The 26,009-nt window shown below is 50.0% G+C and overlaps 2 protein-coding genes across 2 annotated transcripts; both read right to left on the bottom strand.

Moving 5' to 3' along the window:
- Positions 1 to 1,011: 1,011 nt before the first annotated feature.
- LOC134352423 (uncharacterized) lies at positions 1,012 to 24,132 on the bottom strand. The gene is made up of 5 exons (XM_063059729.1): positions 23,971 to 24,132; positions 13,138 to 13,518; positions 9,447 to 9,548; positions 5,173 to 5,245; positions 1,012 to 2,114 (listed from the first exon to the last, which is right to left on the bottom strand). Exons 1-5 carry the CDS (start codon positions 24,130 to 24,132, stop codon positions 1,714 to 1,716), a joined length of 1,119 nt encoding a protein of 372 aa, XP_062915799.1. The 3' UTR covers positions 1,012 to 1,713.
- LOC134352705 (zinc finger protein 135-like) lies at positions 2,468 to 4,886 on the bottom strand. Its single transcript, XM_063060103.1, has one exon. The coding sequence runs from the start codon at positions 4,846 to 4,848 to the stop codon at positions 3,598 to 3,600; it is 1,251 nt and encodes a 416-aa protein (XP_062916173.1). The 5' UTR covers positions 4,849 to 4,886; the 3' UTR covers positions 2,468 to 3,597.
- Positions 24,133 to 26,009: the final 1,877 nt, after the last annotated feature.

The raw sequence follows: 26,009 nt of genomic DNA, 5'->3' as shown, positions 1-26,009 counted from the left end.
GAAGTAAGCCTGAGAAGCTAACCCTCAGGGATTGGTTCGTGGAGCAGCAATCCAGACCTCTGATGCTGTCTGCGTGGAGACGACACGCTCTCCTGGCTGTAAGGTGTTTTTCACTGGTGTGGGAGGCAGGCAACCTGACAGAAGCATATAAAATTCTGAGGTACATAGATGGCCAGTCATTTTCCCAGGGTAAAAATGTCAAATACTGGAGGGCATTGCTTGGAGCTGGGAGGAAGATTTACTAAACAGGTGTTGGCAGGATCTGTATTTGTATATATACAGTAGACACTCAGTGGCCACTTTATTAGGTACAGGCGGTATGTTCATGGTTTTCTGCTGTCATAGCCCATCCACTTCAAAATTTGACATATTGTGCATTCAGAGATGGCTCGACTGCACACCACTGTTGTAAAACATAGTCATTTAAGTAATTCTCGCCTTTTTGTCAGCTTGAACCAGCCAAGTCACTCTCCTCTGACCTCTCATTGACAAGACGTTTGCACCCACAGAACTGCCGTTCAATGGATGGCTGATTTTCACATCATTCTCCACAAACTCTACAGGCTGTTGTGTGTGATAATTCCCAGAGAGCAGCAGTTTCTGAGATACTCAAACCACCCATCTGGCACTAATTATCATTCACCAGTCAAAGTCACTTAGATCACATTTCTTCTTCATTCTGATCTTTGGTCTGAACAACTGAGCCTCTTGACCATGACTGCGTGCTTTTGTTGCTGCCACACAATTGGCTGATTAGAAGTTTGCATTAACGAGGTGTACCTAATACAGTGGACACACACACAAAGGATCATGGCTGCTGGGCTATGCCACAAGTGTTTTTCTGTCTCCAAACCCCCTTCATCTACCACCCCACCCAATCATTCTCTACCTAAGCCTCTACATCCTTCCCCATCTCTGTAACCCCTCCACCCCTTCAAACCTCACCATTTCTATTACTGTCCCCATCTTTCTCTATGAAGTCTTGAACCAAAAATGAGAGCATGGAACGGGAAGAATGGTGGCTCACCACAGAGATGAGAGTACACATGATTGATTTAATAGCGAGTCGAGGTTAACAAATTCTCACAATGAATCAGTGTATCGTAATGCTACACAAGGTCAGAATATCATGGGTTGGGGGAGGTTAGGCTAAAATGGCTTGGTGGTCCTCAAAGTCGCCACCGTGTTCTCCATTGGTGCCCTTTAAACCTCTCCCCTTCCCTCGTAACACACATCCCCGTGAAATCCAACACTTTATCTTTTAAATCCGTATAAACTGTTGATTCAAAGCTGGCAGTAGTCCTGGGCTGCCTGTAGTAAAGCTGGTTGTCCCACCACAGGATTCGTCCCCTGTGTTGTGTGGGGTGTGGCAAACCCACAATTTTGACCCAGCAACAATGAAGAGAAGTTGATGCCTCTGCATGTCAGGACTCCATCCCGATCAGTAAACAACCACCATGATTGGCATTGTGTTGTGCACCTCGTGTCCCCCACCCATATAACAGTCTGAAGGGTTGAGCACCAGCAGGCCCCTGCTGCGTCCAGCCCCATGACCCCAGGTGATTGGGGGAAGGGGTAGTGTGGGGGGCACCCACCCAATAGTTCAACCTTCATGCCCGAGACATGAACTGACTCGGGGACTGAGAGACGTTGCCGATGACTGGGGCGTCGTGGTCAATATCTGACTTCTGAAACCCCCACACCACCCCCAGGTCAAGCTGTGCTAACCAGAGGTGGTGGTTGTCGAGAACCCCAGCCCTCTCTCCGTCTCCTGGAAACAGCTGACTCCATTTCAGCTTCTGGGTGTGCTCCAGCTCTGAGTATTCTCCAGATATCAGTTCCGCGTCTCCCCCAATTCCAGATGCAGTACTGATCCAGCTCCCCAGTTTGCTCAATGCCGGTGTCGCGGTGGAGGTGTATCTCTGCCAACGGGTAGGTAAGATGTTCTTTCCCTCCACTAGTCTGCAGGTCACCCTTGGGCAAGGTGGAGCACCTGCTTAGCCCCCGATCAGGGTCATGTGAAGCCATGGGAGCAGGTGGTGGATGGTCGTACGAGCAGCTGGTGCAGATCACAAGTCCTGGTTGTGCGACCACTGACGCCAGGCAGACAATCTCTGAGGAGGATTGATAATGGCTGGGGTGACCCGTCTTGTAAAGACACTGCCCAGGAGGCAACAATAACAAACCACTTCCGTAGAAAACTTTGCCAAGAACCATCACGGTCAAAGACCACAATCACCAATGTTATACGATGATGATGGTGGTCCACTCAACACGGACGAGGTCTTGCACCTTATCGAGATCCCGGCTGGGAAGGGCGGAGAACACTCAATGGGCCAGAACGCCCAGTTCTGCTCCGTTCCTACATCTTACAGGCCCAGGCAGGTACAACCCCTTTCAGCCTGGGTGATGAGTAGGGTAACCCACCCAACCTCTCCCTCGCGCCCCCCCCCCACGACTCGGTGGACACCCACCCCTGCTAGCCGACCTCCTGCGCCATTCCTGGATCCACCCCACCCTCTCACATTGACGGTTTCACTCTCCCTCCCACCTCGAATGCGAGGTGCTCACCGGCAGATGCTTGATGGGAGGTGTGGAATTGGCACCAACAGGCTGGATGGGCCCAGTGATTCTGACTGATTCCTCTGTACTCACAGCCCCTCTACTACCCCAGAAGAAAAACATGCGGAAGACCAAGCTCCTTTAACAAGTAGAGAAGGGATTCAAGTGTAGCAGGGATATACAATGTTGTCTTAGCGGCCCCCAGCCCTCTCTCTCCACTTACCCTCAGAGCCCCACCAGGCCTAGAGGGAGGGGTCTGGGTTTTGCAGTGATGTGAGGGGATAGGTGACCCTTCCAGCTCCTCTCCCCGAATCACAGCGAGGTTTACATAAAGGGGTCCCCGAGTGTCACAGGGAGTGACATGCATTCTTGCCCCAACACCCCCAAAACTCTCCCTTATTCCGTACTGCTGAACACTCCGCCATCCAAGCCCAGGAGACCCTGCAGGGACCAACTTTGATCCACATCCCTACCCTCTGCCCTCCTGAAGATCAGAGAAGCCCCCGAGGGCTGCAGGGATGGGATGAATTGTTGTCTAAGCACCCCCATCCCGTCTCCTCGCCCCTCCTGAATATCAGAGGGTGCTCGAGAGCTGCAGAGGTGAGTCGAATGATGACACCATCTAAACCCACCCCCACTCTGCTCCTGAAGCCCACAGTCCCCCCAGATTCAGAGGAGAAGGTCCCCAAGGACCACCGGGATGTGCAGGGTGGGACAAATCTTCATCTGAATTCCCAACTCCTCCCCCCTCCAGCCCAGAGCATCACCAGCATTACAGAAGGGACCTCAAGAGCTGCAGGGATATGGGAGAAGGGGATTATTCATTGTCTGAAATCCCCTCCCGTCCTGAAGGGGGATCTCCGATAGTTGCAGGGATACACGGGATGGGGAACAATCATTGTCTAACCCTCCCCCCACAAACCCTCAACTCTCCCCTCCCAAAGCCCAGAGCATTACCAGGAAGACAAGGAACAGTCTGCAAAAGCTGCAGGGCTTGGATTTGTCATGTCCCTCCCCACCCCTTGTCACGGCCTGTCACAGGTGGAGCCGGCGGTGGCTCTGCAGGTTGGCAGCCTGGCGGAACGCCTTGCCACAGACGGAGCAGGTGAAGGGGCGCTCCAGCGTGTGAGTGCGGCGGTGGTTAAGGAGACTCGAGGAGCAGATAAAGCGGCGGGGGCAGATGGCGCAGGCGTAAGGGCGCTCCCCCGTGTGGGTGCGACGGTGGGTTTGTAGGATGGAGGGCTGGGCGAAGCGGCGGGGGCAGAGGGGGCAGGCGTAGGGGCGCTCCCCCGTGTGGACCCGTCGGTGAGTGGCCAGCTCCCGGGCACTCTTGAAGCGCTTGGGGCAGGCAGGGCAGGGGAAGGGGCGCTCCTCAGAGTGGACCCGCTGGTGGGCCAGCAGGCTGGACGAGCGGGCAAAGGCCTTGCCGCAGAGAGGACAGGCAAAGGGGCGCTCACCGGTGTGAATGCGCCGGTGGGCTAGGAGGTTACGGGCCTGCCGGAAATGCTCCCCGCAGATCTCACAGGGGAAAGGGCGTTCCTCCGAGTGGACCTGCCCGTGGGTCTTGAGCTCCCGGGAGCTCTTGAAGCGCTTGCCGCAGAGCCCGCAGGGGAAGGGGCGCTCATCGGAGTGGACGCCCCCATGAGCAGCCAGGCTGGAGGAGCGGGCGAAGGCCTTGCCGCAGAGGGTGCAGGCGAAGGGGCGCTCGCCAGTGTGGGTACGCCGATGGTCCAGCAGGACGGAAAGCTGGGTGAAGCCCTTGCCACACTCGGTGCAGGGGAAGGGGCGCTCGCCGGCGTGCAGGCGCCGGTGGATCTTCAGCTCCTTGGCGCTCTTGAAGGGACGGCCGCACTCGGGGCAGGGGAAGGGACGCTCATCGGAGTGGACCCGTTGATGGGCGGCCAGGCTGGAGGAGCGTGCGAAGGCCTTGCCACAGAGGGGGCAGGCGAAGGGCCGCTCGCCGGTGTGACCCCTCTGGTGGGTCAGCAGGTTGGACGAGTAGATGAAGCCCTTGCCGCAGACCGGGCAGACGAAGGGGCGCTCACGAGTGTGGCTGCGACGATGGATGGCCAGCTCTGAGGGGTAGTTGAAGCCCCGGCCACAGTCCCCGCACTTGTAGGGACGCTCGCCGGCCGGCCGGCAGCGGTGCCGTGACAAGTTGGAGGAGCGCCGGAAGCCCAAGCCGCAGCCCGGGCAGGAGAAGGGCTTGTCCGACCCACCCCTGGGACCAGGAATGGCCCCTGCCCCAACTCCACCAGAGCTGGGTGACCCTCCCACCACCACCATCTGCACTGCCCCCTCCTCCTCTTCCTCCCCCTCTGCCATGTCCGGCCCATCTCCACTCACCCCCTCCGTCATGTCAGGCCCATCCCCACCCACCCCGTCTGCTGTGTCAGGCCGCTCTGCACCCACCCCCCCTTCCTTGTCAGGCTCATCTCCACCCACCCCATCTGCCGAGTCAGGCCCATTTCCATTTACCCCCTCTGCCTTGTCAGGCCCGTCTCCATTTACCCCCTCTGCCTTGTCAGGCCCGTCTCCATTTACCCCCTCTGCCGTGTCAGGCCTGTCTCCATTTACCCCCTCTGCCGTGTCAGGCCCAACCCCACCCACCCCCTCTGCTGTGGTGGGGTTCTCCTCCTCCCGCTCCTTCCCCTCTGTGGTGGGAGCCTCTGGCAGATCCATCCTGGAAGCACCTGGAGGAGAAGTGAGGGGGAGGGAGGAAGGAGGAGAGATGAGGTGAGCAGGGAGGAGAAGAGGTGGGGAGAGGAAGGAGATGTGGGGAGAGGAAGGAGGAGATGTGGGGGGAGGGAGGAAGGAAGGAGGGGGGGGCACGAGGAGAAGAGGAAGGTGAGGGAAGGGAGAGGAGGAGAGTGAGGAGGTTAGGAACAATCACGTGAGCGAAGTTTGATCTGTTTGAACAGTATGCAAAGAAATCATAAACCAAATCCAATGGAGGGGAGGAGGAGAGGAGGGAGGGAGGAATGGGGTGAGGAACAATTACCACCCCATGAGCAGAGCGAGGGTCAGTCCCAGGTTACCGAACAGACCCTTCCGCCCTCCAGGGCCCTGCTACCTCGCTCTGCGCTGATTTGCCCCCATTGAGACCAGTAGCGCTTGGTACTGGAGTTTAAAGGTATTGTAGACCAGGGAGAGCGAAGGGTGCAGGTGCATGGGTTCCTGAAAATGGCAGCACAGGGCAGGCAGGGCGGCAAAGGCACAATGGCCCTCATCGATGGCTCCGAGTCCAAACTCAGGGACGTGTAGGGTGCTGAGGAACAGGGTGATCCAGAAGTACAGGTACACGGTTCCCTGAAAATGGAGTCACAGGTACACAGGGTGGAAAAGAAGATGTCTGCCACACTGGTCTTTATCAGTCAGAGCACTAAGTACAGCACATTATGTTGAGGTCGTACAAGACGTTGGTGAGGCCGCACTTGGAGTACTGAGTTCAGTTTTGACTGGTCTGCTGCAGGAGAGATGTTGCTAAATTGAAGAGTGCAGGGAAAGCTTTTATCGGGAGTGGAGGGTTTGAGAGACTGGATAGGATTAGGATGGTTTTCCCTGCAGCAAAGAAGGCTGAGGGATGACCTGGTTGCTAGTACTGGAGGACCAGAGTTATAAGGAGAGATTGAATAGGTTGGGACTTTACTCTTGGAACACAGAAGATCGAGAGGAGATTTATTAGAAGTATACAAAACCATGAGGGCTATAGATAGGGTAAATGCAAGCAGGCTTTTTCCACTGAGGTTGGGTGGGGCTCCAACTGGAGGTCATGGGTTAAGGGTGAAAGGTGAAAAGTTTAAGAGGAACACAAGGGGAAACTTCATTCGGAGGGTGGAACGAGCTGCCAGAGTAGGGTACATGGAAACTCGATTTCAATGGTTAAGTGAAGTTTGGATAAGTACATGGATAGTAAGGGCTAAGGTCGATGGGAGTAGGCAGTTTAAATGATTTCAGCATGAATCTGATGGGCCGAAGGGCCTGTTTCTATGCTGTACTTCTCTATTACTCTATAGCTATGAACGGCAAAGTGTGTTTCCCCAGACTGGAGAATTAAGAACCAGAAAGCCCAGATTTGAGGTGAGAAGGGAAAGTTCTGTAGGAAATTGAGGGGCAAGTTTTTTCACCCAGAGGGTGGTCTGCATATGGAATGAGCTGCAAGGGGAAGTGGTTGAAGAAGGGTACATTAACATCATTGAAAAGGGACTTGTAGATTTATTATCCCTCTCAGCTCTACTCTCCTGCTTTAACCTGTAACCCCTGGTGCCCTTACCAAGTACCCAAGTATGGAAGACATGCAAACCTGTTTTTCATGCAACCTTTTTTTAACTGAGACTGTACCTGAAATAATGCACGTATTTCCGGCCTCCTGATTTGAGGAGCCTCCAAGACGATCACAACCTTGTGATTGGGTTTGGAGGCTTGCGTGCCTCCATCATCCAGGGGAACTATGTTGGGCTGGAGTCAGGGCTTTATGCTTTGGCTCTTGGCAGGATCACCCATGCCAAACAGGTCAAAGGGGAGAGGACAGACCTCCAGGCTCGGGGGTTCATCTCAGGGCTAATAACCCTGACTGGTAAAACAAAATTGCTGGGTCTTCACCCGGGACTTGCATGACTGACAGTGGTGAAAACCAAGGGGAAGCTACTGACACGATGAACATCACCGGAGATGGCTGCTGCACTAAATGCCATTGGCATTAACAGTAGGTTTCTTGAGGAAAGATATACTGGCTTTGGAGGGGTGTAGAGGTGGTTCATCAGGTTGATTCTGGATGAGGGGGTCAGCCTGTGATAAGAGATTGAATCACCAGACACTATACTCATTGGAATTCAAAACAATGAGAGGGGATCTTATAGAAATGTAAAGTTGTGAAAGGGGTACAGAAGATCAGGACAGGAAAGTTGTGAAACTAGAATTAGGGGACGTAGCCTCAAGATCGGCAGAAGTAGATTTGGGACAGAGATGAGAAGAAACTGCTTTCCTGAGAGAGTAGTGAATCTGTGGAAGTCTCTCCACTGGGAAGCAGGAGGGGCTACCTCACAAAATATATTTAATACACAGTAAGATCGAGGTTTGCACAGCAAGGGTATTAAGAGTGATGGGGGAGGTGGAGCTGAGTCCATGATCTGAATGACAGGCCAGATGGCCTATTGCTGCTCCTGTTTCTTGAGTTCTTATGAACCAATTGGGAGCTAGGTAACAAACAAGGCATCAAGGACTGTACAACACTAGGTTGTATCGTCCACAGTTCTCCTCACCACGCTATCGTAGTCGAGATAAAGAAGGGACAAAAGGGAACCATCAGGGTGCTGCCTGGATTAGAGAGGGCTGTGATTATAAGGAGGGATTGGACAGGGTTCTTTTTCTCCGTGGAATGCGGGAGGCTGACAGGCTCTACTGGTACATGGAAAGAGTCTGTTTTGCATGCTATCCATTTTATCACATCAGTACACTGAGGTGGCACAGGGAAAACGGCAACAGAATGCAGAACAAAATGTTACACTTACAGAGAAAGGGCAGTGCAGAGAGGTGGTCACGCAGTCGTGAACGTACAGGGAGTAGAGCCGGGCCCCGAGGACACAACCTTGTGAGGACAATCGCAGGCACAGGTGCTGCTGACTTTTCTTACTGGGGGCCGTGTGGTGGTCAGGAAGTCAAGGATCCAGTTACAAAGGGAGGGACAGAGTCCCAGAGTGGGTAAACCAATTTATCTGTTTAATAGGGTGCATGGTCGTGATGAGTTAGATTGTGAGGTCAAGAGACTACTCGGGGACTGTTCAATAGTCGTATAGCAGCTGGGTAGAAGCTGTCCTTGGGCCCGGTGATAGGTGCTGTCAGGCTTTTGTATGGGAGGGGGAGAGGCGGCGTCTTTGATTAAGCTAACAGCAGAATCAGAATCAGGTTTAATATCACCGGCATGTGTCCTGAAATTTGTTAATTTTGCGGTAGCAGTACAAAGAAAAACATGATAACTATAGAAAAAAACTGACTTACAGTAAGTATATATGTATATTAAATAATTAAAATAAAATAGTGCAAAAAAACCAGAAATAAAAACAAAAGTAGGGAGGTAGTGTTCATGGGTTCAACGTCCATTCAGAAATCAGATGGCAGAGGGGAAGAAGCTGTTCCTGAATCACTGAGTGTGTGCCTTCAGGCTCCCATACCTCCTTCCCGACGGTAGCAATGACAAGACAGCATGACCTGAGTGGTGGGGGTCCTTAAATGATGAAGGCCGCCTTTGTGAGGACCGCTCCCTGAAGGTACCTTGGATACTATGGAGGCTAGCACCCATGATGAAACTGACTGATTTTACAACTCTCGAGAATTTATTTTGATCCTGTGCAGTGGCCTCCACCCTCCCCCCGGCAAACCAGACGGTGATGCAGGAATTGTGGACAGAGTTCGTGGAGGGGAGGCCTGAAGATAATGGTCGACCCTGTCGAGTAGTGAAAAGCTTGTCTTGCATTCTGAGGTAGCTCGGTGGAAAAGGAAGAAGAGAACGTACAACTCCCAGAGAAAGTGCAGTGTGGGCAGACGGTGAACTGCAAGGCCATGACGAGGTAGATTGTGAAGTCACAAGTAGACGTTATTGTACTAGAGATCTGCTCAATAGCTAGTGGTCCTTGAGCGTGGCGGGGTAACAGCCAAAGGGCACAGTTCCAAGGAGAAGGGGAAAGGCTTAAAGGGGATCTGGCGGGCAGCGGGGGTGGGCGTGTGGAACAAGTGATGTACAATTACAACATTTAAAGGGTGATTGAACAGGAAGGTTCAGGGCAGGCGAGCTGAACGTAGACTGGCACCCGGGCCGCAGGAGCCAGGTGCTTCGAGCAGCCTGCTTCAGTATTCCGAAACCATAACAGAACGGTTCTGACACGTACCTGAAGGAATGTTACGGAGTCCCGGAGCTCAGTCACGGTTTGATGAACCCCGCCTGGGAGAGGGGGGGTGGGGTGGACCAGTGCGACAGGTTGAGTGGTCTCCTGGCGAGGAAGAGACAGACGGCATTGAGGCGTGGGACAGGGCACACTGTGGCTCTGAAACCAGCATGCAAAGCCAAGGTCCCTCCTCCCCAGCCAGCAAGGAATTTTTCCATCTACCTATTTAGAGATACAGCGTGCAGTGGGCCTTTCTGACCTTGGCGCTGCACTGCTCCAGCAACTGCTGATTAACCCAATTTAACCCTAACCTAATCCTGGGACAATTTACAATGACCACTTGACCTACCCGGTACGTCTCTGGACTGTGGGAGGAAACCGGAGCACCCGGAGGAAACCCACCCGTTCCATGGGGTGGACGTAAAGAGACGCTTTGCAGAGGTTGCTGAACTCCGAACTCCCAACGCCCCGAGCTGTCAGTATCGCGCTAACCACTGTGGTACCAAAGAACGGAGAGGCTTTCTCCAGCGTGCCGCGGCGGTCGGAGGGTTGGAATGCAGAGGTACTCACACAAACAAGTCAACAGGAGCCAGAGGCCCCGGCGCCCAGTGTGACCGCAGCTGATCTCACTCAATGGTTCAGGACAGCTTTATCCCCCTGCTGGAAGACCCACACTCAATGGTTCAGGACAGCTTTATCCCCCTGCCAGCAGATTCCTGAACAGTCCAGGAAGACGACTTCATTTTTCTTTCTCGTTGCACGAAATCAGAGGTTCCCACAGACCCCTCAGTTAACGATAGGGGTCCATGGCATAAGAGAGACTGGGAACTCCAGCACTACCTATTTATAGTAACTTTACGTCCTCGTACTGCACAACAGCGGGACGGTAGCGTAGTGGTGAGCACAGCGCTTTACGGTACAGGCGACCTGGGTTCGATTCCCACCAATGCCTCTAAGGAGTTTGTACGTTCTCCCCGTGACTGCGTGGGTTTCCTCTGGGTGCTCCGGTTTCCTCCCACAGTCCAAAGACGTAGCAGTCGGTAGGTCAATTGGTCATTGTAAATTGTCCCGTGTTTAAACTGGGATTAAATCGGGGGTTGCTGGGTGGCGCAGCTCGAAGGGCCTGTTCTGTGCTGTATCCCAATAAATAGATAGTTAGAAGAATAAATAACAACAGATTTCATATAAAGCTGATTTTTATCCTACAGCATAACATTCACCCCCGAGCAGCCAGAGATTCTTTTCCCAACAAGAGAAGACACCCCTACACACTGTGGTTTTAATCGACTGGATCTTTGCCCCGTAACCACGTCAACAGCAGAAACACTTCCATCACCTACCTGAGAAACCCCCTCAGGATCTGTTATGTTTTGATGAAATCAGCCCCCATCTTTCTAAACTCCAGGAAACACAGATTTAACTATTTATCCACTCGGTGGTAGGATGACCCTCTTAAACAATTAGCCCAGTGAATTTCTCCTGGACTATGTCCAGTGCTAGAGTATTCCTGTTTAACTAGGCGTGCAGTGTGGGTGATGGTACAAATCCCAGCTCCAGAGACACCAGTTCAGCCCTGACCTGTGTGTTGTGTGTGTGTGTGTGTGTGTGTGTGTGTGTGTAGCTTGCATGTTCTCACTGTGACCATGTGGGAGCACACCCCTCACCACCCCTGGGTGCTCCAGTTTCCTCCCACATCCTAAAGCTGCACGGGTCAGACAGTTAACTGGTCTCAAAACGCCCCTGATGTGTGGCTGAGGGTGGAATATGGGGAGTTGATGGGATTAATGTAGATTGGCTTTAATGGCTGCACAGACCGAGGGCTGAAGGGATTGTCTTTGTGCTGTAAATCTCTATCAGTCTACATCAAGCACACCTTCCTAGTACTCTGAAAGGGGGCAGAAGTTACTAAGGGGACAAACAGAGTTTGTAACAATTCATGAGGGGAGTTTCTCGTCCAGTTGTAACCAAGAAAGTGCAGTCTATTCACTGACAACCTTTGGAAAAGTAAATTTCCCGGCCCAGACCACTAATGTGGTTGACTTTGAACTTACCTCCTGACTTTGGGAGGAAATGGGGGGGGGGGGGGCAAAAGGATTTCATTGTGTTTAATGAGATTTTAATTTTTTAATTGTAACTCCAGGTTTAAGAGACGGAGAATAGATTGATAGAAAACAGTTCATGTTTAATTTTAGAAGTGAGAATGACAAACAATGAGGTGCAACTTGTGGCCTGTAGTGGGAGTTGGAAGGAGAATAAATCTGGGCTTGGTAGACGGTTTGTACCAACTCTTGACTAGATCAAAATCAGGCTTATTGTACACAGTGACCACTTCGTTAGGTACAGTTAAGTCCCTAATAAAGCGGCCACAGGAATGGAGCTCGGGGTGGTTTTCTGCTGCTGTGGCTCATCCACTTCAACTTTCAACTAGTTGTGCATTCATAGATGCTCTTCTGCATATCGCTGTTGTAATGTATGGTTATTAGTTACTGTTGTCTTCCTGTCCGCTTGAACCAGTCTGGCCATTCTCTGCTGGCCTCTCCCGTTAACGAAGTGTTTTCACCCACAGGACTGCTGTTTTCACACCATCCTCTCTAAACTCCGTGTGAAAATCCCAGACCAGCACCAACAAGATGCTGAGTCCCATCTACAACCCCCATGCATATACCCTATCCAAACTTCTCTCAAACATTACACTTTGAATCCACATCTACCACACACCACCTTGAGTGCTTGTTTCACTCGCATCACCTTCTGAGTGAAGAAGTTCCACCTCAGATCCCCCTTAAATACTTCACTTTTCACTCTAAACCTTTGGCCTCTAGCTCTACTCTCACCCAACATGAGAGGAAAATGCCTACCTACATTCACCCTACTGATTCACATTATGATCCAAACCATTAATATTGTTGATAAACTACAATGGACAGAATTAGTAATGATCCCTGCGACACACCAGTAGTCACAGTCAGAGAGACAACCATCTACTACCTGTCTCTCACTTCTCCCCCTAATACAATGTTAAATCAAACTGACAACTCCATCCTTAAAGCCAGATATCTTAACCTTCTGGGGCAGCCTCTCATGCCGTGGAATTTGTTGTTTTACAGCAGCAGTCAGTGCAAGACGTAAAAGACACAGTAAATTACAAAAACAAATTAGTGCAAACGAGGAATAACGAGGTAGTGTTCATGGGGTCCTTCAGAGAAAGAGCAGAGGTGTAAAATGACTCAGAATTGCTCCCACGGATTCAGAGACCACTTCTCAAGAATCTGTGGCCACCGCCTCCCCGTGTCTCCCTTAATGGCGTCGCCCGGTTCCCAGAACTCCCCGCGCGCAGGGAAAGCGCCCAACCCGGGGCCGGCGCCCACCCTGCGCGCGCCAACCCGCCCCTGCAGCTGGGCGCGGGAGCGCCCCCTCGCCAGCACCCGACCACTCCCGCGCATGCTCACAGCGCAGGGGGGCGGGAGGGGGCCGAGAGTGGTCCGGCGCGCCTGCGCACTGGGCTCCGCGCGCGCGGCCTGCCGGGCGATTTCGCTAACGGTCGACGGAGCGCCGGGAGGAGGGGGGGGAGGGTGAGGAAAGGCGAGCGGAGACGGCCTTGGCAATTTCCATCCGTCGCGCTATTTTCCGTTCCACGGGGATAAACCGCATGCTCGCGCATCGGGCGGGCTGGATCGACCGGTAAAATACCAACCCGAGCGGGCGCAGGAGCGCCTCCTGAATGGCGGCGGACTGAGCGGCTCCTTCGAGCACGGAGAGAGCAGCCCCCCCAACCCCCTGTTGCGGACCACGTGACGGGCGGCGTGCCATGGAGTGACGGGTGCGCGACCAATCGCCAACCGGAGCACCGGGAGGAACGGTGCGGCAGCGCTCGGTCCTCCAACCAATCGGTGGAGAGGGCGGGACTCGGCGACCAACCCCACCCCTCCCCCCGCCCCTGTGGCGGAGAAGGGCGGCAGAGGGCGGCTTCCCACTGGGAGTGGCGGGAGAGATCCTGAAAACGCTTTTCCTCTTTAAAAATAACATTCTTAACAGCTCCGTGCGAACAAAAGATAAATATTCCCAACCTACGTTGCTGTCAGGGTACAAATTGTTTGCGTGACGGATCAGATCCAGGAGCAGTCTGACTTCTCTTCGCTGCTGATACCCAAAGCAGTGAAAGAAAACCAGGGTCTTACTTAACCCGTTTCAGAATCATATTTATTATCATTGACATAATACCTGAAATTTGCCGTACTGTGGTAGCAGTAAGTGCAAAGAAAAGTTAAATAAATAACACAAAAGACAAATAATGAGGCATTGTTCATTGACCATTGAGTAAACTGACGGCAGAGGGGAGGAAGCTGTTCCTGAATCGTGGAGGCTGGGTCTTAAGGTTCCTGTACCTCCTCACCGAGGGTAGTAGTGAGAAGAGGATGTGCCCTGAAAGGTGAGGGTCCTTCAGGTACTGCCTCTTGAAGATATCCTCCATGGTGGGAGGGTTGTGACCGTGACGAAGCCGGCTGATTCGAAAACTCTCCACAGCCTCTTGCAATCGTGCACATTCGAACCGCAACGAGTCAGAATGCCCTCTGCTCTACATCTGTAGAAATTTGCAAGAATCTTCGGTGACATATCTAACAATGAGAGTCTGGTACAGCAATTCGAATGCACAGGAACCAAAGAAGCTGCGGAGAGGTAGTGCACCCTGCCTAATACACCTGGGACATGTCCCTTTTCACCACAGGAAGTGTTGCCTCAGGAAAGCAACATCCATCATCAAAGATCCCCACCATCTAGACCGTGCTATCATTGGACAGCCTGAAGTTGCAGAAACAGCTACTTCCCTTCAACCTTTCGGTTCTCGAACCAACCAGCACGACCATGATCACCAACATGCATTGCAAAATCATGGCTGCTTTGACCACTATGCTCTAAAAATGGACTATGTTTCTGATCTGTGTTTTTTTCCTTGTAGAACTTAGTACAATTTATGTTTTCTTTCTTGTGAATGTTGCGTTTCTCATGCTATTTGCTACAATTGGAAGTTCCCACCTGCTTCAAAAGGGCAACAATCATACCAGTGCCCAAGAAGAGCGGGGTGACTTGTCTTACTGACTTATCGTCCAGTCGCATTCATATCTATGGTGATGAAGTGCTTTGATGGGTTGGTTATGGCTAGAATCAATTCCTGCCTTAGCAAGGACTTAGCAAGTGATCTGCCTATCACCACAATAGGTCTACAGTGGATGCGATCTCATTGACTCTTCAGGCTGCTGTTTATTGATAATAGCTCAGCATTTAACACAATCATTAATACAGCTCTGATCAAAAATCAAACCTGGGCCTCTGTGCCTCATCTGCAACTAGAGCTTTGACTGCCTCCTGGCAGAGCACAGTCCGTGCAGATCAGAAATAACATCTCCAGCTCACTGATCAACACTGGCACACTCACAGGTGTGTGCTTAGCCCATTGCTCTACTCTTTCCATATCCTTGACTCTGTGACCGGGCACAGCTCAATTGCCATCTATGAATTTGCCAATGATACAACTATTGTTGACAGAATTTCAGATGGTGATGAGAAGGCGTAGCGGACTGAGACAGATCAGCTGGCTGAGTGGTGTTGCAGCATCAGTAAGACCAAAAAATTGGATGTGGACTTCAGAACGGGCACTATAGTGGTAGTTAATAGTGTCATTCCTATGCCACTCCCACATGGGAGGAGTTCACATACTGTACAAGCAGGGTTATCAATAAAGTTCAGTTGGATATCCTGCATGCTGGCCTCCTGGTGTGCTCTGCACTTTCCCTCATTAATGAACACAACATAGTGTCGGAAGTGGCTGATCATCGACGAAATGACCCAAACCAAGAAGGAAATTACCGTAAGATTGTTCTTGTTTCATATATCGATGAAAAATATCCTGACACTTATCAACCTAAATTGCCTATGCTAGTTTGATAACTGTATTAAGCGTGAGTTGAGAAAGAGCCAGGGTTGCTAGGCAATGCCTTCAAGCTATACCCAAAAGTGAATACATTGTAATAATCTGTGAACCACTGGCCAGGGAAAACGCAGAGAGCCATAGACACAGCAGAGAAGTCAGTCAAACTCTCAGGAAGAGAAAAGAAGACCTTTGTAGTCCAAATAAATAAAATAATAAACGAAGAAACAAGCAAACAGGAAAATGGAGCAAATACCTCCAGCACCCACATCCAATGTTCCCTCTAAGGTGTGCGCACGCACACATCATTCGCTACCAGTGCGCAAAGGAATTTAAACTGTGCACAACAGGTTGTCACCCTCTACCTCGTTGACATGTTAAGCATATTTCATGATCGTACACAATTATCTGATGTGGATGGTCTTGACAATGTGGAGTTTGCATCGATTTGTCTGCAGATTTTAGAACTGGCTTATTCATACTGTTTTTATTGAAGAAATTATTCAGTGCGCACATGTTGTTGTCACTGGGCAAAAAAATTGCACAGCGCAAGATCTTTTTGCACACTGGTCATTATAAATTAGAGGCAACATTGCCTAAATCTACCTATAGCCAGCCAGTGGTATGGTGTCATCTGCACTCAACTTCAAGTTGTTCGACTCGAGCAGGCTCTTTGCATATTTTCCATCCATACTGGATTGAGCATCGAACTAGCAACCTGGCCTCATAAAAAAAAACAGACAAATGCTAAAGAGAAGTCAGGAAAATGCCACCCCAGCAGCTCAAGAAGGCATGGAGAAGAGCAACAATAACATACATCTACTTACATGATAAAGCCCCCGAGACATTTGATTTCTCTCAGCTAGGGGACTTTGAGAGGTGTCTCAGACGCTTTGAGAGATTTAGGGTTGAAACAATCTCACTCAGGCTTCAGAAGAGCATCAAGTAAGCACACTGATATACTGCATGGGTGACAAAGCCAGTGACATCGTGGATGGATTAGGACTGACAGATGCTCAGAAAAAAAGGAGTATAAAACAGTGCAGGACAAATTCAAAGAATATTTCTCTGAAAAGTGAAATGAAATGTATATAACAGGGCAAAATTCAACTCCCGAAAACAGGACCCAGATGGAAGTGTAAATGATTTAATCCCCTGTCAGACAACTGTGCACATGGAAATCTGAGAGAAGAGCTCATTAGAGGCAGGATTGCTGTCAGGATACCAGACACCAAATTGTCCGCGAGACTTCGGTTGCAGGCAAATCTCACAATAAAGGAAGCTTTTACTATGGTCAGGCAGTGTGAGATTGTTCATCAGCAACAGCAGAACTCAGGCAAGAAGACGATGCTGAGGTAAAGCTAGAAACTGTACAAAAAGAAGGGTACAAAGTGTATCCAGAAAGAGGTGAGAGTGGAGCTCAGCTGAAACAAAACAGACAAGCAAAACAAAAAGCAAGTAAAATGTCCAACTGAAAGAGATGCGGCAAGTCTCCATTTCACGTCAAAGAGCTCTGTCACAAAAGAAGTGATTGCCACCAATGCAATAGAGTTGGCCATTATAGAAGTTCAAAGTTCTTCAGCAGGTCAAAGAAGACCATGATTCAGACAGAGAGAGAGAGAGAGCTTTCCTTGGGGCTTCAGATCCAGATAGACAAGGCTGGTGTACTACTATTCAGTAGCAAAATGAGGAAGTGACATTCAATACAGACACTGGGGCAGATGTCACAGCCATCCCCAACCGTCTGTTCACAGAACTGGAGGAGAGAGCAGGCATTGCACTAAACCCAACAAAGACAGTGCTCATAGGGCCAGGGAAGCTTAACCTCAGTGAAAAGAGGATGCCTGTGTTGTTCAGAATCTACACTTCTGGATGACGTGCCATCGAGGAGCTGAACCTCATGGCAAGGTTGGAATCACTACACAATGTTCAGTGGCAGGAGAAGTATCTGGAATTGTTCACAGGCCTGGGGGCATCGAAAGAGTACCTTATCCAGCTGAGGTTAGGAGTGATGTCCTACTCTCCGATCGCTTTGATGAACCAAGTCAAAGCTGAACCTGAGAGAATGAAGGCGCTTGACATAATAACCTGAGTGAGTGGAGGTGTGTGGGTATTGTTCTTGCTCCCAGGCCAGCTGGCACAGTGAGGATCTGTGTTGATCTAACAAAATTGAATAATGCAGTGAGAGGGGAGAAGTTTATTCTGCCCTCTGTTGAACCCACATTGAGTATGCTACATGGAGAAAAGTTCTTCACCAGACTAGATGCAAACTGAGGGTTCTGGCAGGTCCATTTAGCTCCTGCGTCACAGAAGCTCACAACCCTTATCACACCATGTGGATGCTATGCCTTTTAGAGACTCTATTTTGGCATCTCATCAGCCCCTGAACTCTTTCAGATGAGGGTGAACCAAATTTCAGGGGGACTGGATGATATACTTATCTTCAGAAGCTCAAGTGAGGAACATGACAAAAGAATGGAAGCTGCCTTGGAGAAGCTGAAACAGGCTAGAATCACCCCGAACAAAAAAAAATGTGAATTTGTGAAGTAGAAGGTGAAGTTCTTATGCCACCAACTGTCTTCAGAAGGAGTGCAACCAGATTCAGAACAAACTGGAAGGAGTTCGGCGAGAACAACTGATGAATGTATCAGAGATCCACTATTTCCTTGGCACGGTAAACCAGCTGGGAAAGGTCATTCCAGATTTGGCAGAGAAAATAAAGCCACCACCCGACCTCCTCCCTCAGAAATGTTTGGAGCTGGGACGCACCACAGGAGAAGTCATTCTCATCACTTAAAGCAGAGCTTATCACTCCGCCAACATTGACATTCTTTGGTCCAAACAAAGCAACCAGGGTCTCAGCAGACGTTTCTTCCTTTGGCCTGGGGGGGGGGTGCTCATGCAAAGCTGCAGTGGTGTATGAAAACCGGTGGCATATGCATCAAGAGCACTGACTCCTACTGAACAGTGTTAGGCCCAAATTGAAAAGGAGTCACTGGCTTTCCTATGGGCTTGTGAACACTTCAGCTGCTACTTGACTGGCCCTAAATTCCTACTTCAAACAGACCACAAGCCATTTATCAGCATCCTCAGTTCAAAACACTTGGATGACTTACCTCCACATCTGCAAAGATTCAGAATGAGGCTTATGTGATACTGTTATGACATTGAACATGTCCCTGGCAAATCCTTCACAACACCAGACCCTCTGTCGAGGATGCCATGCAAAAGTGAGTGGAAGGAAGTTTACGTTTTCCTCATGGAAGACACTGTTATCCTTTTCACTTGGGTACATGAAAGCTTTCCTGCGTCACAAAGTAAGGTGGATGAAATTTGCGCTGAGTTGAAAACGGACCAAATCTGCAGCAAGGTCATGCAACACTGTGATCGTGGGTGGCCAGCTGTTCCAAAAGGAGCTCACGAGCTCAGACTTCACTGGCTTGAAAGAGACGCCTTCGCCATTCAACATCCTCAGCATCGTCAGGCAGATGTTAAAGGACCTCAGTCTCCTCAGGAAATAGAGACAGCTCTGACCCTTCTTGTAGACAGCCTCAGTGTTCTTTGACCAGTCCAGTTTATTGTCAATTCATATCCCCAGGTATTTGTAATCCTCCACCATGTCCACACTGTGTACCAGACAAATACCAGACAACCGGTCCACAGTACCCACAGATAAATGGAGAAGCGGAAAGAGCAGTGCACACTGTGGAGAGTCTCCTACTGAAGGCGAGAGACCCCTGCAAAGCACTACCAGCCTATTGCTCCATGCCTCTCCCAGCCCATCAGAGCCATCAATGGGCTGGAGACTGAGAACAAGCTGCCTCTTCTTCCTTCCCTCCTCCAACCTCACCGACTGGATTTAGACAAAGTGAGAGATTTTGAGATAACACAGCGTGAGAAAACGGAGAGCATTCATGATCTCGGACACAGAGCAAGATCTTTGACACTGCTCAGGACAGGCGAAGCTGCTTGGGTTTCAGACCAATTCAGCAAAGGAACAACAGTCCGGCAGCGTGCACCATGATCATTTGTGATCAGAACATTACGAGGTGAGATCAGGCAGAACAATATGTGGAAGGAGAAAAGAGAAGATGACAGCACGACACAGCTCGCAGCGGCCACTCCGGTGGTGATGTCTGTTATCTGTCAAGTAGGGTGCCGTGCACAATCCTGATTTGATGGAGACGGACGTGAGAGCACAGAAGAACATCTGGTGAAACTTCTGAAATGCCTGCTTCGCTGCTGCTGCTGCTACTGTGTGGTCCAGAATCTCTGGAGGAGAAGCCCCCGAGTCCTCGGCTTCGCTTGTTGCTTGGTGGCCGGGGCAGGTTCGAAACGCTCGGCAGAGGATGATGCTCAGTGAGGCTGCGTCGGAGGGGCTGGTCGGAGGCTCGAAGTTTTCGGACAGACTCAGAGTCCACTGCGGTCGGGTGCTTCCAATGGTGCTGCATCAACAAGTTGGCAGCACTTGGAGGTTCATGGCGGGGGGAGTTCCTCCCTTCTGCCGCCTGCGTGAAATGATGAGTCTATCGGGACTTTGAGACTTTTTTTTACCATGCCCATGGTCTGCTCTTTATGAAATCATGGGATTGCTTTGCACTGTTGTAACTATATGTTATAATTATGTGGTTTTGTCAGTTTTAGTCGTGGTTTGTCCTGTGTTTTCTTGTGATATCATTCTGGAGGAATGTTGTATCATTTTTTAATTCATGCATTTCTAAATGACAATAAACGAGGACTAAGTGTCCTCATAATCTAATCTAATCTAATAAACCTACAAGAGGAGAAGCTGTACTTGATCTGGTATTGGGAAATGAACCTGGTCAGGTGTCAGATCTCTCAGTGGGAGAGCATTTTGGAGATAGTGATCACAATTCTATCTCCTTTACCATAGCATTGGAGAGGGAGAGGAACAGACAAGTTAGGAAAGCGTTTAATTGGAGTAAGGGGAAATATGAGGCTATCAGGCAGGAACTTGGAAGCATAAATTGGGAACAAATGTTCTCAGGGAAATGTACAGCAGAAATGTGGCAAATGTTCAGGGGATATTTGCGTGGTGTTCTGCATAGGTATGTTCCAATGAGACAGGGAAAGGAACTGTGGTGTACAAAGGCTGTTGTAAATCTAGTCAAGAGGAAAAGAAAAGTTTACAAAAGGTTCGAAAAACCAGGTAATGATAGAGATCTAGAAGATTATAAGGCTAACTGGAAGGAGTTTAAGAAGGAAATTAGGAGAGCCAAAGGGGCCATGAGAAGGCCTTGGCGGACAGGATTAAGGAAAACCCCAAAGCATTCTACAAGTATGTGAAGAGCAAGCAGACGAGTCGTGTAAGAATAGGACCACTCAGGTGCGATAGTGGAAATGTGTGCATGGAGTCAGAGGAGGTAGTAGAGATACTTAATATTCATTATAATTTGCACATTGCACATTTAGACGGAGACAGCATAGAGATTTTTACTCCTCATGGGTGTGAAGGATATAAAATATAAAGTCAATGCAATTCAATCTCGTCTGTGGTAAACAGAGGATTCTGCGACGGTTTCATCTGACTGTAACTGCCCCACGCATTCGTATCTTTCCTACAACTTGCTCACTCCCTCATCTTTGTCCTGGACTACATATTTCAATTCCACATCCCATTCCCATTCTGATATGTCTATCCACGGCCTCCTCTACTGTCAAGATGAAGCCAGGCTGGAGGAACAACACCTTATATTCCATCTGGGTAGCCTCCAACCTGATGGCATGAACATTGACTCTCAAACTTCTGCTAATGCCCCGCCTCCCCCTCGTACCCCATCCGTTATTTATCTATATACACACATTCTTTTTCTCTCTCTCCTTTTTCTCCCTCTGTCCCTCTGACTGTACCCCTTGCCCATCCTCTGGGTCTTCCCCCCTCCGCCTTTTCTTTCTCCCTAGGCCTCCTGTCCCATGATCCTCTCATATCCCCTTTGCCAATCACCTGTCCAGCTCTTGGCTCCATCCCTCCCCCTCCTGTCTTCTCCTATCATTTTGGATCTCCCCCTCCCCCTCCCACTTTCAAATCTCTTACTAGCTCTTCTTTCAGTCAGTCCTGACGAAGGGTCTCGGCCCGAAACATCGACTGTACCTCTTCCCAGAGATGCTGCCTGGCCTGCTGCGTTCACCAGTTTGATGGTTTGATGTGTGTTACCATGTGACCATGATTGATTGGCACTTTCGCCAATCGTGTCGCCTGGAGGATCAAGGGGCATAACCAGGACCCATTGATTGACAGCAGAGCAGCGGTGCCAGATGTCCATCAAAGAACCCAGTTATCGAAATGATATTGGAATTCGTTAATTATTGTCACATGTAGCAAGATACAGTGAAAAGCTTGTTTTACATAGCATTGAAACAAATCAAATCAGGTAGGCCATTAGGGGACTAGCCATCACGGACACCATCAAGGAGCGATGACTCATAAAGGTAGTGTCCATCATTAAGGACCTTCATCACGTAGGAGAGGTCTTGTTCTCATTGCTACCACCACCTCCCCTACCTTTAAAAGAGTCAACTGTCCTGTCTTTTCAGTGGACAGCAAAGCCTTTGGGCTGCAGCGCTGTGTCTGAAATGGTGGGCTTAGCCACGTTTCCTGGAAGCAAAGGTTGCAGCAGTCTCTGATGTCCCTCTGGTATTGCAATCTTGCTCTGATGTCTTCAGTTTAATTTTCCAGAGAGAGTACATTCAGCAGCAGGATCGTCAGGAGTGTGTGTGTGTGTGTGGGGGGGGGGAGTCAAAGGAATCTGTTTCAATTGTACCTGCAGATCGCCCCAGGTTCCACACTTCCAAAGTTCAAAGTAAATTTTATTATCAAAGTACATATCTGTCATCACATAGGACCCTGAGATTCATTTTCCTGCGGGAACACTCAGAAAATCATAAGTATAATAATCCCAACAGGATGAATGAAAGATCAACCAGAGTGCGGAAGAACAAACTGTGCAAATGCAAATATAAATAAATAGCAAAAAATAATGAGAGCATGAAATAACTAGATTAAAGAGCCCTTAAAATAAGATCATTGGTTGTGGGAACATCTCAATAGATGGGCAAGCGAGTGTAGTCATCCCCTTTTGTTTGACAGCTTGATGTGGGGTAGTAACATCAGTAAGATCCTGACCCGGATCTGGGCCGTACCCTCCAAATATCCGGACCTGCTTCTCGGTTTTTTTTTGCACTACATTACTTTCCATTCTGTATCTTCTATTTATGATTTATAATTTAATTTTTTAATATTTACTATCGATTTGTACTCCAGGGAATGTGAAGCGCAGAATCAAATATCGCTGTGATGATTGTACGTTCTAGTATCAATTGTTTGACGATAATAAAGTATAAAGTAACTGTACTTGAACCTGGTGGTGCGAGTCCTGAGGCTCTTGTATCTCCTACCTGATGGCAGCAGTGACAAGAGAGCACAGCCTGGGTGGTGGGGGTCTCTGATGACGGATGCTGCTTTCCTACGACAGGGTTTCATGTAGATGTGCTCAACGGTTGGGAGGGTTCTACTCGTGATCTGCTGCGCCAAATCCCTTTCCTTTTGCAGGACTTTCCATTCAAAGGCATTGGTGTTCCCATACCAGGCTGTGATGCAGCCAGTCAGCACACTCTCCGCTACACAACAGTTTCTTCATGGGGAACCACACTCGCGACCCGAGATTGTCATCAGGGTTCTAATGATTTTGAGGACTGGTAGATCATCTAAACATCTTAAAACAATGCTGCTTACTGAAGCACCCATGGCGGAGACTGTGGATTTCGGCGGTAGCCGTCCTAAACGGGAATGATTCCCATCGGACCTGCACAGTAAGATTCGCACTTCTTGGCGCCATCTGAACATATTGGAATTGCCGTTCCAGACCAGCCGACAGTACAACCCTAGAGGTGTGTTAAGACCATTTTGTGCCGCGTTCGGGTTAGGGTTGTGGTTCGGCTCGTAGATAAAACAAGGATGAACGACAAGGCAAACATTCGTGGTTCACGAACCGTTCAGAAACCGGGCGGCGGAAGGGAAGAAATGTGGCTCCTCAGGCCCCTGGAACGCCTCCCTGATGGTTGTAATGAGGAGAGGGCATGCCCTGGACGGTGGCAGATTCCTCTTCCTGACCCATCATCACTCGAGGGTGTCCCGACGGTAGGGACGAGTGCGCCCGTGATGGAGTTGGCTGACTCCGCAGCTCTCCGTATCTTTGTGTGGCCTCGTGCCCTGGAGCCTCTAAAGGAGGTACCGATGCGGGCCCTCCACAGCCTCGCGTAACCCTGCGTGTTGAAGGGGCCCGAGGAGGCTTCACCAGAGTGACGCTGCCAACCACTGCTCTCCCTCCCTTAGTTCAAAAACCAGCGCTTTCATTCTGCTGAGGTTAAGGGGTCAGGTTGTGTTCTGCTGACTCTAATTATGCTCTTCTGTCTGAGGAATTGTGTGTAATTTAAGGTTGATTCGACTTATATGACATTTTGTACCCACCATGAAGTTATTCACTGCACCTGTGCACGCACTTTGAGACGAGGAACTCACCGGACCGAGCGGCATTAGCAGAGCAACTTAACCACCGCCCCCCCCACCCCCTTTGCACCCACGCCATCAACGGGCTCGGCGCCGGCAGCACGATGGCCAGCCGAATCGCGTGGCAACGTTTCGGACACAATGGGAGGCCGGTCGCCCCCCTCGCTCAGCGTCAACTTCAGAACGGGCAGTCGGGAAGACCACCGGAGCATCGGCACTTTCAAGCTCTGGGCCATAGCATCTCAGGTGCCTCATTGGGGCTCAGGGAGAAGGCGCTCTAGTGCCTCTAGACTTTCGAAAGGACCGGAGAGGTTCAGCACACTACAGGGCAGTCTGCCCGTCTCAAACGAGGGCAAGTCTGCAGCCGCTGGATGTCCGAGGGACACACACAAAATGCTGGAGGAATTCAGCAGGCCAGGCAGCGTCCGTAGAGAATAGTACAGTCTCCGCTTCGGGCAATTGCCTGGCCGTCGCCTCCCTCCGGTGCTCCTCTCCCCTTTTCTTTCTTCCATGGCCTTCTCTCCTCTCCTGTCGGACATCTCCTTCTCCAGCCCCGTATCTGTTTCATCCCCGCTCTTTACTTCATCTCCCCCCTCCCCCCACCTTTTAAATCTCAGTTTTTTTCTCCAGTCCTGCTTAAGTGTTTCAGCCCAAAACGTTGACTGTACTTTCTTCCAAGATGTTGCTTGGCCTGCTGAGTTCCTCCGGCATTTTATGTGGTGTTACCTCCACCCATCAATCTGTGCTGAAGCATTAATCTGTCTCAGCACGTCAATCTACACCCAGCCCATAACCCTCTATACCCTTCCCATCCAAATTTCTCTTAATTGTTGAAATCAACTCCGCATCCATCTCTGACACAACATAATCTACAGATGCTGGGGTCAAAGGAACACTCACAACACGCTGGAGGAACTCAGCAGGTCGGCCAGCATCCGTGGAAAAGATGAGTCGACGTTTCGGGCCGGAACCCTTCATCAGAACAGTCCTGACGAAGGGTTCTCATCTTTTCCACGGATGCTGCCCGACCTGCTGAGTTCCTCCAGCGTGTTGTGAGTGCCACATCCATCTCAAGTGCTCCACACCCTCATGTGAAGTTTTCCCTCACTTTCCCCTTAAATATTTCACCTTTCACCCTTAACCCATGATCTATGGGTGTAGTCTCACCCAACCTCAGTGGAAGAAGCCTGCTTACATCTCCACTATCTATACCCTTCATAATTTTGTATACCTCTATCAAATCTCCCTTCAATCTTCTCACTTAAGGAGATTCTCAAAAACCTCTATGGATGTACTGTTGATGAATTCCAACAAAGGGTTGTGGACACAGCCCACTCCATCCAATGAAAGATGTCACCCACTGAACATTCTCCCCCCCCCCCCGGGGCAGAAGGTACTAAAGCTTCAAAGCACGTACCATTAGTCTCAAGAGCAGCTTATCTGGAGAAATTGGCGTTAGCAGAACATCGCGTCCGCAATAGCCATAGGATTTACTTCAACGGCACAAAGCTACTGTGCCATGCCAGTGGCTTTTGGGACCGCCTGGTAAAGGAAAACATTGAAATAAAACTAGAGGAAAAGAATTTTAACAAAGACAAAGGTCTCGTTCTAAGTAAGAACTTGAATTCGACTGTAAATAAGGTGGGAGAGCGGAAACCTGATTGAATGAGGACTGACCAGTCAGGGGGGACGGACGATGGGGTGTAAATACCACCGGACGAGACTTGCCCAGGCATGATCCCTGGTGTTTGTCATCGAAACATCGGTTATAATCAATGTTTGTACCCGGCTGGAAGCCCGAGAAGAGTTTATTCGTTCAGCTATTCACACCGTTATTGAACAGCTCCCTAGTTGGGCAAGAATGGGCTCCTGACCTCACAGTCCACCTCGATATGACCTTGCACCCCAGAGTTTGCCTGTAAGATGCAAGCACTGCAACTTCTGCATTCTGTTAATGCACTGTGTAATGAGTTAATCTGTTTGATTAGTATGAGAGGCAAGCTTCTCGCCGTTTCTCGGTAATAATAATAAACCAATTCCAATATTAATTCGATAACTGGACGGACATCCGGCACCGGGTCGACTCATCAATCAACCGGTCCTGGTTACGCCC

This window comes from Mobula hypostoma, chromosome 10 (genome assembly GCF_963921235.1).
Source record: "Mobula hypostoma chromosome 10, sMobHyp1.1, whole genome shotgun sequence".
In the NCBI taxonomy this organism is placed as follows: Eukaryota; Metazoa; Chordata; class Chondrichthyes; order Myliobatiformes; family Myliobatidae; genus Mobula; species Mobula hypostoma.
Note: the sequence above shows the minus strand (reverse complement) of the source record. Positions and strands in the feature narration are given on the sequence as shown.